Source organism: Calonectris borealis, chromosome 3 (assembly GCF_964195595.1).
Source record: "Calonectris borealis chromosome 3, bCalBor7.hap1.2, whole genome shotgun sequence".
Taxonomy (NCBI): Eukaryota; Metazoa; Chordata; class Aves; order Procellariiformes; family Procellariidae; genus Calonectris; species Calonectris borealis.
The window spans coordinates 20,240,102-20,257,119 of NC_134314.1; the positions used below are offsets into that span (position 1 = coordinate 20,240,102).

A 17,018-nucleotide genomic window follows, 5' to 3' on the forward strand; every position below is an offset into this window, starting at 1 on the left:
GCCAGGGACTGTGCTAACACTGCAAAGGCAGAGAGAGACAGTTGAGTTCCATGCCCAAGAATAGTATGTGACTCTGCTTCACATACCAGTATAAATGAAGTAAGATGCATAAAGGCTGAAATTAAAATACTAAAATAATATATTTTCAAGTGTTATGGTTCTAAGAAAAATCATAGAATCATAGACTAGTTTGGGTTGGAAGGGACCTTTAAAGGTCCAACCCCCCTGCAACGAGCAGGGACATCTTCAACTAGAGCAGGTTGCTCTGAGCCCCCTTTGCAACATAAAATGTCTTGAAGAACACATCTTTAACATGCTGTGCCTTTGATTATGCATTCCAACAGTAAATTCACCCTCTCCTCCTTATTTTGATTGCCGTAAGCAGAATACATGCTACTCTGGGAATATTCACGGTATTGTATTGTTATTGAAATACCTCTGCGGAATTTGTATACACGGAAGTTTCAGCTTCATAGATAGGATCACAATTCAGTCAAATAATTGAGTTCACTCCCAACATGGGAGTGCGCAGTACAGCAATCAGGGCAAGTGGGGAAAGTTGCATCTATTAACTTCACACCCCAAAACTTGCACTGCAGTACACGATACTTTTGTCCAAATCAGCCATTTCACAAGCACTCTATGCTTTACATGAGGCCAACACAGTTTTATATTATGCTGACATGCTATGCATCATAATTGACCTATACAATTAATTAAAAGCAATGAGGAAAGTAAGTGGAATTTAACCTTAATCAGTGCCCAAAGACATCAGGATGTCTGATGTCACCCTGAAACATCAGGACACTCAGAACCAGATTTATTTCTAGTAAGCACCGGAAAGTTTTAATATTTATCAGTTTCTGAACTACCAAAATCTGAAAATATCATGAGGAAAGGATATGATAAAAACATTTACAGCACTTTTGAATCTTGAGATGTTCATTTCAGGTCAAATATACCATAAAAAAACCATTTCTTTTGTATGTTATTTATTCACTGATTATTATATACCTAAGGAGTTCAAAGAAACTAAGCACATTTTCTTAGGATGAACTTGCCTGAGAAATGAAACAAAGAAAGAAGAAATAAAAAAAAAAAAGATTACTGGGATTATGATAATGTGAATTAACACCGAAAGTAAAAAACTCTATAAATATTGCAGAATAATTACAGTTCTCCCTCATGTAAACCATCACTTACTCAAAGAGCAGAAAAATACACTGAAATTTAGCAGTTTCCATCAACAGAAGGAGCCAAATATTAGCCCAACAAGACAACAATTATTATGCTTCAATAAAAATACAGGGGGCCAAACACACGTTAACACAGTGACTGCAGTTTAACAGGCTACTGCACAGAAACAGAGCTGCTGTGATCATCTGTGTGCTCTTAGAAAAGGGCAAATGCAAAGCAATGCAACAATTTTATCTGTTTTTCATTATCCACTAAGCTATGTGTTATGTACCTGGATCACAGGTCTAAGCTTTACGCCAACTGAGGACTTTAAAGGACATCAGTGCCCATCAAGAGATCAAAACCAGAGCAAAAAAGCAAAGCCAACAGCAGGTCATGAATGGATATTAGATAATCTGTCCAGGGAAAACGTGATGAACTGATTATTTCTGAGAACAACATAGTGAACAAATTATCAACCTCCAAATGATGCTCAGTTCTTAACCCTCCATAAATAAGATGAACAACCAAATAGGAAAAAAACGTCAGTGTGTGGGATAGTTCAGTGTTAGCGGCTCACATGATTTTTCCCAAGAACATTGTTATATTTTATTTTTGCCTCAAAGATCCAGCTTCTGGATAACAAACAGGACAAGTATGTATGCATGAGCTTAACGTCAGGTTTGGGCACTACTGTCTGACTCCACTGTCTGTGGAGGTTAACCAACCAGAGACTGAAAGGTCAGGAGACGGGAAGTTTTTTCTAGGTCAAGGCTGGATGTTCTTCTGTGTCCTTTCCATATGGTAGAAATTACATCTGTGAAGTTTGTGTGCTTATCCAGTCAACACTGTAACACTCAGAAAATACACTGGATATAGTATCATGATGAAATTGGACACCATGTAGTCCAAATTATTTTTAAGGTGACAATTTATTTTTATTTGAAGAAGCATTTATGGAAAGGAGTTGATGAAGGCAAATATCTACAAAATGTACAGCATTAATGAAAAGATGAGTTAATTAGAATTCATTTTAAACAGGCGCTTGTTTGTAGAAATTTCTTACTATGCTAAAATAAAGCTGTTTACCAAATATTCCAAAAACATACACACATCAAGTCAAATTTGGATGCACAAAGGAAAGTGGCTACAGAAGCAGTAAGAAATTTTGCCTGTGCTTAACCTGAAAGCACTGCCTGGAAAAATACTGATATAGTATGCACTAATATTCAATTTTCTTTCATCTCTTTTCTGTTTCAAGTATGTTTTCTTGCAGTGAATTTTCACTTCAGTGTTTCTTCTTTCAATCTCATCAGAATTTTGGACTTTTGGAGGTATGGAAAACTGGAAAATTATCATTATTATTAGTCAAGCATTCCTTATGAGAATGATTTTCCAAATAAATGCAATTTTTGCAGTATAAATAAAATACTGAAAAAGAGTACATCCATTTCTCAGATGGTCCAAAACACTTTGAACTGATTTGACAAAATGCCAAGCTAGAGAAACATGCACGATGGGAGAGGCTCTCAAGCTCCCCATGACAAGGCAGTATAACCAGGTGCCCATCTCAAACTTGTACAAAAAATGATCAAAGCCTGAGAAACAAACAGGAGGAACTGGGAGTCTTGTACAAAAAATGATCAAAGCCTGAGAAACAAACAGGAGGAACTGGGAGTCCATTTAATGACATCAATCACCCAGGTACGATGGGAAAGCCAGAACCACAGGAGTGCTGCAGTGGATGGATATTGGCTCTTTAGGAAGGACAGGCAGGGAAGACAAGGCAAGGTTATGCTCTGCACAGTGGGCACCTTGAATGCATGGGGCTTTGCTTCATAACAGGCGACTGCTCTGTTGAAAGCATGTAAGTCAGATTTAGAGGGGAGGCCAGCAAGGGGAACGTCATGGTGGGCATTCATTACAGACTGTCTTGTCAAGAAGCGGGATTGGATGTGAAGAGTTCTTTTAACAACTGTAAGAAGCTCCATAATTGGAAACTAGCTACTTCAGCATCTTCTGTAAGAGCAGCATGAGGAGTAATAAATCCAGAAAGTGCGTCAGGGACAATTATCTAATGCAGGTACTGGGTTTCCAGCTAGAGATGGTAGTCTCCTTGACCTGTTATTCACATACCCTCTGGTTGTGGATACGATAGTCAACAGCAGCCTTGGCTGCAGTGACCATGACTGCCTTCGTGAGATGACAGCGTTCAAGATCCTGACGGAAGAGAGGAAGGCAAGCAGCAGGGTAAAAGCCCTGGACTTCTGGACTTTGGCTTGTTCTGGGAACTGGTAGAACATGCAGGGATGAAGTCAGGAAGGCCAAAGTTCAGCTGGAGTTGAACTCGGCTAGGTGTATGAAGGACAACAAGAAAGAGAGTACAGGTAAGGCAGCAGTCAAAAAAAGACCAAGGTTAACATGGGCACTCTGCTCAGGAGGAAGGCAACCTAGTGACAAAGGACACCGAAAAGGCTAAGGTGCTTAGTGCTTTCTTTGCCTTGGTCTCTACTGGCAAGGTCTGCTCTCTGGCCTCCCAGTTCTTCATGTCCGGAGGCAAAGATTTGGTGAGGACATGCTACTCAGGGTAGAGGACAATTGAGTTAAGGACTACTTCACCTGGATGTACACAGGTCCATGGCACTGGCCAGAAGGCATTCAAGGGTGCTGAGAGAGCTCGTTGATGCTGTTGCAAGGCTGCCAAAGTCTAATCAGCAGCTGATAATGAGTGCCATTCCTCAGGAACCAGTCCTTCATCAGTGACAGGGAGGAAGAAGCGGAAGGATCCTCCGTGAGTCTGCAAGAAACCCCATGCTGGCAGGAGCAGCTGGTGCGCTGGAGGGCAGCACTGCCAGTCAGGAGAAGCTCAGCAAGCTGCAGGAATATGTTGACAGGAATATCATGACTTTAGCCAGATGCTGAGTTCCTCACCTGCGATGCACTGACGAAGGCTGGCTAAAACACTCCTTTGCATAAAAGGACCCAGAGATTTTTGGGCCCTCATATAAGAGAGGCAAACTGGAGTCCAGCTGAGGAAGATTGTTTTATTTAGCTTGGAGTAGAGAAAGGACCTAATTGCAGACTTCCACTACCTACAAGTGGTTTCTAGAGAAGATGCAGCCTTCTCTTCACAGAGACACACAGCGAAAGGACAAGAGGCAGCGATCACAAGTTACAACAAGAACAATTTCAGTTGGTCCTACGGAAAAGGTCTTTCACAATGACACTGGTGAACAGACCTACCAAAAAGGATGTCGAATCTCCATCCTTGGAGATTTTCAAAAGTCGACTGGACAAGACCCTGAGCAACTTGATCTAAATTTGAAGGCTGCCCTGTTTTAAGCAGAAGATTGGACTAGACGAGCTCTCTATGACCTTTTAACCTGAATTATTCTGTGGTACTTTAACTTCTCTTCATGCTGTATTACCTTGCAAGAGTTGAAATTTTAGTTTCCAATATTTTTTATACAAGACTCGTCCTTGAAGTGTACATCTCCATATGGGAAATACACTGACTGAATACACACACTCCTCATGAGAGTTATAAATTTTTCAGTGCATTGTAGGGGGAAGAGTTCTAGCTATGGATTTTGGTCCCAGGAAAAAACGCAGGTATCAGACTCCCATAATTGCCCAAAAGAACTACACAACGGATCATGCATCATCATAAGGAAGTGTAAATTACCATTGCGATTGCTTTGAAAGGAAGCTTGTAAATTCAGTTTAGTAAAAACTAACTCACTCCATCATTCTGATGACAGGCATGTCAAATGTTTAACTTCAATATCGAAATAAAAGGGTTTGACTACTCCTAATGTGCATCTGGAAAATTTATGGTGGTCAAATTTCCTCCTTGCTTCAGGAGAAAAACAAATGTGAAAAGACAGAATTTCCTGCAAGACAGAAACGCCACATTTCTCTCAGCTGTTAACTGAATGCTATTGAGCACCATTCCTCTCAAGAGCTCCAAATATTTTGAACTACAATGCAAACAGTATTACCACCATCTTTCCATAAATATTACTGAACTGTGATCCAAGAGATGTGGAATCACTCATGGCCATCTCTGCCTATTATGGTTTACTGCCTTCCCTCAATGGTTTTAATTAAGGTATTGTGAGTGTTCACGCTTACAAACAAAAGGAAACAAGGAAATTGAGCTGCATGATTTTTTCCCTCTGATCTAATATGAGGTTTGCATTTGCAGAAGGCAAATTATGAAGACGACATTATGGTGTCTTTCTTCACAGAGACCTTTCTAAAAAATCAAGAATTCTTTTTTCCAAAATGAATCTTTTTGACCAGAAAGCAATAGTTAATCTACAAATGAGTGCATATGGTTGTACTGGTTTTGGCTAGGATAGTTCATTTTCTTCATAGTAGCTGGTAGGGTGCTATGTTTTGGATTTGTGCCAGAAACAGTGTTGATAATACAGGGATGTTTTCGTTACCGCTGAGCAGTGCTTACACAGAGTCAAGGCCTTTTCTGCTCCTCACCCCACCCCACCAGCGAGAAGACTGGGGGTGCACAAGAAGCTGGGAGGGGACACGGCTGGGACAGCTGACCCCGACTGACCAAAGGGATATTCCATACCATATGACGTTATGCTCAGCATATAAAGCTGGGGAAAGAAGAAGGAATGGGGGGACATTTGGAGTTATGGCGTTTGTCTTCCCAAGTCACCGTTATGCGTGATGGAGCCCTGCTTTCCTGGAGATGGCTGAACACCTGCCTGCCGATAGGAAGTAGGGAATGAATTCCTTGTTTTGCTTTGCTTGCGTGTGCAGCTTTTTCTTTATCTATTAAACTGTCTTTATCTCAACCCACGAGTTTTCTCACTTTTACCTTTCCAATTCTCTCCCCCATCCCATGGGGCAGGGTGAGCGAGCAGCTGGGTGGGTTTTAACCCCCTACTGGGGTTAAAACACATCAACGGTACACGAAAGCTCCCAGGATGATTTAGTCACCCAGCAAAAGGAGAGAGGATGCCCACCATCATCGCCTCACAAGAAAAGGCAGCATTTGGTCAGGAATGACTTTCAAAACGTCTTCTTTAATAAAGTTACCTTTTTCTCCTGGAGGCCCAACTCTGCCTGGACGACCTGGAGCACCTTTCTCCCCCTTTTCTCCAGCCTCCCCTGTTGATACAAAGGAAACAAAAAGAAGAATCATATTAAACCAAGACTATTTTCTGTTGGTGGCAGTGACAAGAGTGCCATTCTCCCCACTGAAAATAAAACCCTACTATAACAAGAGGGGAAAAAAATAAAAGCAGAAAGGATCTGACTTAACAGCTTTACTTGATGCATGGAAAACAGTTCCCTGCAATTGGCGTAGACACTGACAAAACAAGTCAATACATTACTGAAGTCTCATATAATGGGTCTAGTTTTGGGGATGGTACTCATATCATCAACCCCCAAAAAGCCTAACGGCACAATTCACTTAAGTAGAAGCTTCAGAATTAGGCCCCAACTTAGCGCATAAACTTCTGGGTCTATGTTCACCAAACACTTCCTGAGTATCTGCTAAGGACATGCTTAAGTCTCAAGTGAAAATGGCTTAACTATAACCTCAAATTAAAAAGAAAAGAAAAAAGTTTATGCCATTTACGGAGTAAGGATGGATCAGGCCTATAGGAAGGCATTGCTACATCCCTCATTTAGAGGATCATTTTTAAGTATGAAAGAGTATCTCCTAATCCATATTCTCAGTTATACACTGTGCCTTTTAATCTCTACGGTATGAACCACTGTGCATTGTACTTACATGCACATGGCTCCTCATGGCACATTATTATATTCAGCATATTTAAACATCAGTTTCTATAAATGTTTGCCTCCCTGGTGCCTGTCATTGGAAATTCGGGGATGCTTACCTTGTTTCGCCCCCTACTATTGTACTACTATCGTAGTTTGCCATTGACATAAAATTAAAATCTCAAACAAATAGAAGTTTAAAGAATTATTTACATAGCCACCTTTACCAAAAAGATTTATACGAAGGAGAAGCTCTATGGCTTCCACAAAAAAGAAAATGCCAGGATCTAAAAGCCAGAGCTAGCACAACACACCTGATGCCCCAATGCTGTATTTCTACAGAGGAGAGTAGCATTAGCTGTTTAGGAAGCTGAAGGGACCACCACAGCAGGAAAGTCAATAGTTCTCATGTACCCCTCTAGCTCTGCTCTCTGGCGTAGCTGGCAGCTGTGGTTCAGAGAGGGACCGTAAAGATGACATGTAAAAACAAGCCGAAACATGGTATGTTTCAAATATGCAGGCTCCAGCTCGCTCTCTCTCCTTATTGCAGACATAGGTGGCTGTGCGCTGAACTCGGCCCTCCATCTCTTATATTTTCCTTCTTCAGGCTGCCAGCAGGCTCCAGACTACCCTCCCTGCCTTCAGACATGCAAAAATAGGCCATTCTCTGACCTTAATGAGGACAAACTTCGCATAATCCCCAGTGAATAATATGGTTAGTATGAAACAGGCTATTATTTGGCACATTTGGGAATGTCACTTTTTTTATTATCAGGTAACCAATAGGCTTTGTATGATTGCCTTTCCCCCCTCAGGGCTGGTTATGAGTTCTTTGCTTCCCAAAGATAAATCCTGACAATGACTTTTTCCTGCTCTCCGGAGGCTGAGAGCAGGCTATTACAGCCTATTGCTTTACATGTTCTTCAGAGTGAAAGCTGTGCATTAGGGATCAATAAAATAGATCACTCTTGCTTCAGGCCATTACACTTGCCTGCATTTATTCCTATAATAAGATGACACCGCATTCCTTAGCGTGGGTGTTTAAGAAACTTTCCCTGGGAGGAGATTATCCCATTACAGGCCCAGCTACAGACCACCCTGCATTTTTTGTTATCAGCTGTTTTAAGTGGCAAGACCTTGGCCAAGAGGGAGTGATCAGTGGTCCAGTTCAGCTTTGCCGTGTTTAAGTCCCTGTTTTTGCTGTATGTACCCTGTGAACACTGTGCAAGCTGAGGAAGCAAAGCCTGTGCAGGTGTCGTGGGCAACAAAACAGTTTTCTGTCAAGGAATTTCAATCAATTTAATTTATCACCAATTAACACTAACTTTGAACTTTTGATTCCTGAATTGGGAAGAAAAAAGCATATAAATGAACTTAGAGAAAGACGCCTCTGCTCTCCCCTTCTGGTCTCCAGCCCCTGTGCCGCACAGTACACCCAGTGAGATGTGCCCAGCAGTGCTCCACAGCGTTGTGATGCCCCACACCCCCAAAAGAAATTTAGCCCTGGTACCGAACTGAGCTGCAGCAGGACTGCAGGCATCAGGCACAACCCTGACACTACTACAAGCTTCTTGTCCTGTCACCTCTGAGAGCGCGCTTTCATAATTCAAACAATATATCTTACCATTGCTGTCGATTTACCTCCTTTTGTGAATTCTTTGGGACAGGATTTGTCTCTGATTATGTTTGCATCCTGCCTACCTTGAGCTGTACCATACACTGTAATGAAAATAGCAAGCCAAATATTAAGCTACACGAGCTATTAAGCATTCTTTGGCTGGTGATAACTTTCTTCCATTACTCATTCCCTGTGTGAGTAGACGCATCAAGTGTGGGCGTAAAAAAATTGGTTTTATTTTATTTATGTAGCATTGACTTTTTTATGTATTGTATGCCATTGAGACTATTAAGACAATTCCTGCCTCAGAATCTAGAAGGGAGACAAAACAAGGTAGCAAACGAAGAATTTAAGCTTTGATGGATTGTTCCATGTTATTTTTTTCTCTGCAACAGTAGTAACTTCAATCTCATGGGCCTATCAAAATGAGGAGGACTTTAGGAAGAATATGAGTGAGCAATGTAGTGTAGCTTCATCATCTATCCCTTCTTTACACACAACACACTTTTCCCATTATTAATATTGTCAGCTTTCTAAAACACGGATCAGCCTGCTGTCTGGATTCTCAGAGCCACAGTATTTTTCCCTTCCACATTTCATCTTGCTCCTTTATACTGTTAAGGTTACCAAAAAAAAAAACCACAAAACAGTCCCTAAGACCTAAGCTGCTGACCTTAAACTCATTTGTGCCTTTTTCTATTCTTGGTGTCTTTACTGGCTTTCTTCATCTTCCATTTCCACGTCCATTCTCATCTCATCCCCCTTCCAATTCCCCCTTTTATTCTGTGGGCTAATTGGCTTTGTGTCTGGTTTTTTTTTTTTAGTTTCCAATCTTCCACTCAGTTTCATTCTTTGTGCTATTCTTTTCTATTTTCCCTTTATTTCTTCCTGTTCTTCTAAAATTTGTCCATTACGCTCCCCCACTTTTGGGTAATTTTCCCTGGTGTCTTTCTCCTCCACCACCCCATTTGGGCTCCCCTTTCTGTACCACCTCTTAGGCTTAAACCCTCTCCTCCTATTTTTTCCCTTTCACATATACCATGGTCTCCCTCATTTCTTCCACTTCTTCCCTGTACCTATTTTTCCCAAATCCTGACAGGCTCATGCCCAGCAGCGGTGCGGGGCTCTGTTCCTCCGGCATCGGAGATGTTGCCGGCAGCCCCACAGAGGAGGAGATGGGGCAGATCTAAAAGCCGCAGTGAGCAAATCCCACTGTGCGGGAGCTGAAATTTGGGCACGCAGCCACATATATGCTCAGTTTAAAGGAAGCCTTGGCCACCGAAATGGGTTGGAGTTGTGCCAGTGGGAGACAGCAGTATCTCATTACCAGTTCTCTGAGCCAGTCCCCCTGACAGCGTAGCTGGAGCATTGATAGCTTTTTAGGGATTTCACATTAACTAGGGCTGTATCAGGCCATTTTGTGCTTCACTGAATTTGTACATCAATCTCTCTCACTTTTGCAGGGCTTACATCTCGTGAAGCAGAATGAAATCATTAACGCAAGATGGTTTTCAGGCCTCTCTGTTGTTTCCTGGCTGAGGATTGCCTTCTGATGAAGGGCCAGAGTCCTGCACTGTTTATATGTTTTCAAAAACTCCGCTGCATATAATAATAGTAACAGTCCTTTCATAAAAATGGTAATCACAGGTGTTAATTTTGACTGATTACACAAGTAAGGAAACTAAGGCAAAGAAGTTACACTTGTCAAAGCCTGTCAACTTCTTTCAAACTAAAAATCATTTCAAAGCTTCGGTCCCCAGTGCTGTGGGGTCTGACCCTTTGACTGATCTTCTGTGTAACTTTAGGGAACATATATTTAACTTGATTGTGTTCTTCTCGTGAGCCATATCAACAGCACTCTCTTATGCCTATTTCACAGCAAATATATCAAACAAATGAAACAATTTTACTCAAGGCTTAGTCAAGCCTCAGAAGACCTGGATATAGTGTTGTTCTTTCTAACTAGGACACCTGCAGAAGGTGTAAATATTATGAAGACTTCAAAGGCCACTTACTGAAGTAAAATAAAAAAATATAGATTTTGGTTCAGTTCAGGCATCCAAAGCTGCATCTGTAATAATAATAAACAAAACAGGAGAGCTGCTTTGATCCTGAAGCCAATTGGCCAAGCACAACCCACATCCCTACAGACCAATTCTCTTGCTTCCAGCACAGGGCAGCCGCACTCAAACTGGGCAATGTCTGGAGGGGGCAGTTTACGCCGCAGCCAAACGTGTGGCCAGGCTGTGTCACAATTTAACTGCACGAACAATTGCAGGACAGAACTGAGCCTTGCCCTCACCAATCAATTAACCAGCACAGACAGAACCTGCAGTCCGTGCTAGGGTCCTCAGGCAACTGGGTAAAGCCCAGGTTTGCACTAAATAACATTAGTAGCATCAATATTTTTAGATGAGTTTTGTGATACTATAATGCATAACTACCAGAAAAATGGGAAGGTTAGTTGTGCAGTTCTTAAACAATGCATTTTTTTTTATCGTTAATGATAAACTGGTGGTTTTCATGGGGTTTTTTGTCCTTAGTTAACAGGTATTTCCCCATGCTCACAGGTGTTACACTCCAATAGAAATACCATAGTCTCCATAATGAGAATTACTGTTACTGACTAAACAGGGCCAGGATTTCACACCATAATGGATGCTGTTGCTTTAAAATGCTAATTCTTCCCAGCTGTTGATTTCCTATCTAAGGTACTTTAATACATTTTTTGCTACAAAAAGATCAATAATTTATTATGCCATCTTTTTTCAGCAATAGTTTGGGGGCATATTTTTTAAAAATGTTGCTTTTGTTGACCGAAATTATAGAAATGCCAAAAATCTAACTAATTTTTATTTCTTCTAAAAGGCACTTGAGCATTTAAAAATCAAGGGAAGACGACCAGAAGACTAGAAAATATAAAATACTTCCCATTAGTACATCACAAAATGGCAATGAAAACCTCTCCAGATATAAAGTAGGGCCTGATTTTACAGTCTTCGGGTATGTGCACCATTCATGAGTGTGCACAGACAAAGCAACCAGGCAGCATATCGGAGAAACAAGCAGTACTGATCAGGAGCAAGTCTGGGAAACCGCGTTCATTTTAAGAGACTTAAGTTCATCTTACAAACCTTAAAACTCCATTTTCAAGGAGGCTACAAACTGGACAAATAAGAGGACAACTGAAAGGCACCGTCTTTACCTCTGTTAGAAACAGTCAGTGGTGCAAATGAGCCTGTTAGAAAGAAAGGATTAGTATTTGAATGATGGAGTAGACTTCCACATTACCTTTGAGGCCTGGAACAAGAATTTGAACAGAGCAGGACTCCTCTGCAATATGTTGAGGATATCCAGACCTTAGCAGTGACAGGAAGGCAAGGCTAATTAGAGTCACCAAGAAAACCAGATCTCTCTTCATAATGAGCACTTACAGGTCACTGACTCCTAAACAAAAGAATGAATAAACAGTTATAAGAATTCCAAAGACTTTCAACGGTTTCTGAACATATATAGCCTCTTACTACAAATACAATATATTTTTGCGTGCCATAACCCACACAGCACGAGAAGGACACGTGCAGGTCCTCTGAGCAGGTTGTATGTTCCGCAGGCGTACATGAAACATGCAGCAGCACATTCAGCAGTTTGTTTTGGTGTTAGACTGGGTAAGATAAAGCTCAGAAGAAATTTAGTTAAGAAGGAGATTAAGTGACGCTAATAATAGGCAATTCTGTGTTCACGATTTCTCATTGGAGGCAGGGATCTGGAAAAGTCAAAGGAGAAAATCTAGTACATGGGCTTGCATTGAAAGATTTTAGTACTAAGTTGCCACTTAGGAAGAGTGCATACTGCTCTAAAGAGGCAATTCAGTAGACAATGAGACCAACCTAAAGGCCTGAAATTTCACTTCCCATCTACCTAAGCACTGAAATTGTGCCCAGCAAATTGTCTGATATAATAGCCCTCACGTAACTCATTGAGGGCGGAAGGGGGATAATATTTCACTATATCATGCAACGAAGTTGCATCAGAGCCTTCAATAAATCCTGAAAAGATTCACCTCTGAAACTACTCTTGTCTAAGCCTACAAGTGAAATGGCTTGCCTGATATTAGGCTCTGAAGAGATCTCTCAGAACAGTACAGAAATGGAGTTTGTGTGAAAGCACCATCAAAAGCTGGTATTTAGGGGGTCTGTAGAAATACTCTTTGACAAGTGTTATTTATGTGCTTCTGATATGTTTTTCCAGTCCTTCTTTCACCAAGGCTCTGTACTACACAAACAAGCTGAAAGTCATATCAGCGTTTCAAGAGAAAGTACCTGTATATCATCTTTTATAGCCACAATACAGACGTGCATTTTAAATCTAGAGCAAGAAGATTGGGCTATATTACTCTCCGCTTCCCGATTTCCTTCAAAAATAAGCCAAGTAGGATTAGGCGGTGTGGGGCCAGTACGTGGGCCTGTGTCTCTCAACATGCTGCGGGTTTAGGAAGGTGGATCTGTTATTTTGGCGATGGCCTGAAGGAGTGAGTCTGCTTCAGCAGGGACAGGAGAATAAGGAGCTTCAGGATAAGAATGAGCTGGTGAAGCAGATACCAAAACATAAGGGATGGAGCAAGATGGACAGACTGCCCTCTGCATGCAACAAAATTCAGTTTTGCCTGTACTATTAAAAAGCCTTGCTCTAATTTTAAATTCCACCATCAACTCTGATATGTTTAGCAGTAAGACTAAGTAGATGACTTTGGAGTTGGAGGAATAAATTATCCCTCTGAATTGCTGTCCAGTATGTGCTTTCATTATCCTCTAGGAGATAAAATTAGTAGACTGCAGCAGGGGGGTCAGATGGGAACAGACTTTGTCTCCCTCCTTATGTGGGGAGGGCATGGCATGAGTTTTGGGGGAGATTGCTCTGCCTCACAACACCCTTGCTACACCATCTATACTGCAGGGCAGGGGTGCTCCACAACACACTCCCCCAGTTCTCATTCAGATGTGGGGCACAGACTACCGTATGCTGTGAGCCCCTTGACTCGAATCTCTTCCCCAGCTTTCCTTCCAAAGGAGAGCAAGGTGCAGCAGGAGGACCATGCCTGAAAAAGGTGGGGTGCATGCTTGGACCTGGGAAGAGCTCCTGGGTCAAGGGATCACTTGATACAGTCATGGTCTAATGGGTTACAGTGAGGCAGAAAACCCTAGGGAAAGTCACTGGTGCTGGGTAATCCTCCCATGGAGCAAGGGAGGAACAGGGATTATCTGGGCATTTTCACAGCCACATGATGCCACGCTCCTGGAACGGGACAGCCCTGAACTACTTCATACACAAGCTTTGCCAACCAGAAAGAAGGCCCAGGACAGCATGGACCAAAAAAAGGAAGTTCCCACTAAGCTGTAACATAACAATTTTATTTTCAGGGCCTCTGTCTCAATTTCCTATTACCTTTTAGTCTAGCAGATCACAATATAGACAGTCTTACTAGAGATGCATTTTGTATTCTCACAACATTGCTATCAGACTGCTAAGCCCTAATGTCATTTACGAAAGTCTCCTCTCATAGCTTAGGGTGCAGGTTCTGGAGAGACAACACTCATACACAGATGCTTACAGTATTATTTTTTCCCTTCAGGAGTGCTCAGCTCCAAAATTTTGCTTATGCTGCCACAACTAAGATGACTCCAGCTCATATATAAATGTCAGCTTTAAAATATCTAGCTCAGGTATTCCTAGGAGCACACAGAAGTACAAACCTCAGCATGGGCTGCTCAAATATTTAGACCACATTAAGCTTCATCACAATTGCAGCAACATCACTCAAGACTTACAAGAGTGCAGGCAAAATTGAATTTTGCCACCCCAAGTATGAGGAACCAGAGCTGAAGGAGAGGGCACATAACAAAGGTGGATCTGAAGAACTGCAATAGTTGGGGGGGAAAGGGAAAAGTAATGGAAATTTGGATGTAAACTTCTACTGCCGTGGAGAAGCAGCAACCAGCCCAGCTCCCCAGGGCTCTGACAGATGAAAGCAACAGGAAAACATTTGCTGTGTTACTGTCCTCTGCTTTCTTGGGCTGCTGCCTCCTTTGCCTGTGCACAGAGCCAGCCCTACTGCCAGAAACCAGGATCTTACAGCTATTTTCTAAGGTTTGATCACAGTCTTGATATAGTTTTGAAGTATCAGATCTCTGCGATAGCACTCTTCACCCTCATATCCTCATGTGCATACCAAATAAATTACTTCACATACATTAAGCTTGAATCTGGCCACACCTTGCCAAAAGGAGATTCCTAACCCCAGGGTACAAGGCACTGTATCTGGGTGCACTTTGTGGCCTAGAGTTGCTCACGGTATCCACAGTGGATGGTCCTGGATCTTTTTGGCAAGTCCGTGATCCACAACAGTCAGCAAGCAAAAGAGGGAGCAACAAAAACTAGCCAAGAGGAAAGGCTGAGAAGAAGGGCGTTTCTCCAGAGCTTCCCTTCAAAGGCTTGTAGGGCCAGACTTGACATTTGAATAGTCAGGCTTCACAATGCCAAGTTAGGGACCAACGCTCCCTATGTGGGAAAGCAGTGAGTTGCCATTGCCTCAGCCAGCCAGGAGGATATGGCAGAGACTCATACCTGGAAGTCTCTTCCAGACTGAACGTAGGTGTTTAACCCTCAGCAGCAGTCACTTTTGAAGGACAGGGAGTGGGACCATCCTGGATGATAGCCATGCTGATGCTCTGCAGGCTGAGCAAACAGAGGACCTGGGACCTGCCTGTCTTAGCCCGCAGCTCCCGCCCCACAGCCCAGGAGAGCACCTGGCCACCAGCCTGCAGGTCATCCTAGGCAGGGTGTCCCACCTTTCCTTTGTAGGTGGGGCACTTTGGGATCCAGAAGAAGATCAAAGAGGCTTTCAAATCAAGTGGTTCAGATACTCAGTTGAAAGCCTGGACGTCAGGCAGTTTCAGCATGAGCACCCAGCAGCCTGGTGACAAGGATTCTCGCCAGATGAGTCAGAGAGGGGAATGAAATGGCCTGAGACGGAAGAAGGAATTGAAATTAGGAAGGTGCTCCGGTCTCTGCATTAATGGATAAAAAGGCAGCAGCATCTCCTCTGGTTGCATTTCATGAGGTGTTAGATGTATCCAGACTACCTGAAAGGTCAAAGACTCCAGGTATGTTAAATATTCATCTGCCTTTGAAAACTCCTACACAGCTCAGAGATGAGACAGCCATCGAGCAGCAGAGAAGTGTCAGAGCTGCGTGGTGGCTCTGCTCAGCAGCCAGATATGAAGGATTTTCTGGGGAAAACAAAACCTCCAACAAAGCTTCATCACATTCCCCACTGCCTGCTGCTGCTGTAGGGCTTACAGGCCTCAGAGACACAGGGGATACACCTCACCTACCTCGTGATAGCTCGACTCACAGAGGAGACGGACTCCTAGAAAACGGAGCTTCTTAGTTAGGTCACAACACAATATTCGGGAAATTACCTTGCTCTGAGAAGAGCCACTAACAGAGGAAATCTCTGAAGAGGCTGCAGATTAAATACTTTATATAGAGTCTGCAGCTGCAGTAAAGAGACACATTAGTAGTAGAAATCAAACCAAAAGCACTTTGGATATCACTTTCTCCACCTTTTCCTGCTTTAAAAAGAAACCTTATCTTCTGCAGCTAAAATTGTCTTATATGATTGAAATACGAGCTTGATCTCCAGGCATGTGCTACAGCAGTACCTTTCATTTTAAAATCCTGGGAAACTCCTTGACTTTCTGACCTGCCTTCAAGTCCTTTCAGACCCAGATTCATAAAGGCATTTAGAAAACTTAATCCCACTGAAATTGGTCCTCAGAAAAAGGTGCCAGCCTGTTTTTTCAAACACTATCTTAGCCCTGGTATTTGGAGTATCTTCAGCGTTGGTAAAACCAATGCCAGAGAGAAACCTAGAGATGTTCAGCACTTGTAAAAGTATGAATATTTTCTCACTGTCTACGCAGGGGTCAGGAGTCAAATTTGCAGCACTTATAATGGTGGCCATTAAACCAACATAAGCTGAAAGCTTTGAAAAAAAATGAGAGGAGGAGGAGGCGACAGCATTTACATGGCCTTTCCTTTAAAAAAAAAAAAAAAACAAAAACTTAGCAAAACATTTCTATTCCCATTAGGAATGGAAACGTACCAATGCAACCAGCACAATAATTTCAAAACAACTTTTGAGACCTGTCAGCTTTAGGGAATCTGCCTCAGCTGCCAAGAGAGAAGAGGTTTATTAAGCCAGGCTTCAAGTGACAAGTCCTTGAGAGGTCATCGGAGAATGCCTGAGGCACTACAGGCTCGTTCAAAACCACTGTGGGACCAGCCAAGCCAGCTGGCATCCAGCACTCCTTGAGCAACCCCGCTTCGCCCCCGAGCTGTGGATGGAAAGCTTGGAGATCACTTCAGCCAGCAAATGCCTCGAGCATGAAGACCCTGTATC

The 17,018-nt window shown here is 42.5% G+C and overlaps 1 protein-coding gene across 2 annotated transcripts in view; it reads right to left on the reverse strand.

Moving 5' to 3' along the window:
* The window catches only part of COLEC11 (collectin subfamily member 11), a 42,600-nt gene that overhangs the window by 10,714 nt on the left and 14,868 nt on the right, over positions 1–17,018 (reverse strand). The window contains exons 2-3 of one of the 2 annotated variants that reach the window (XM_075145119.1): positions 11,846–12,001; positions 6,244–6,315 (exon numbers count right to left, since the gene is read on the reverse strand). In XM_075145119.1, the coding sequence (XP_075001220.1) occupies positions 6,244–6,315; positions 11,846–11,975 (202 nt within the window). In that variant the 5' untranslated portion in view covers positions 11,976–12,001. Of the gene's footprint in view, positions 1–6,243; positions 6,316–11,845; positions 12,002–17,018 lie in introns of those variants that run through there. The other variant, XM_075145118.1, reaches the window with a different exon arrangement.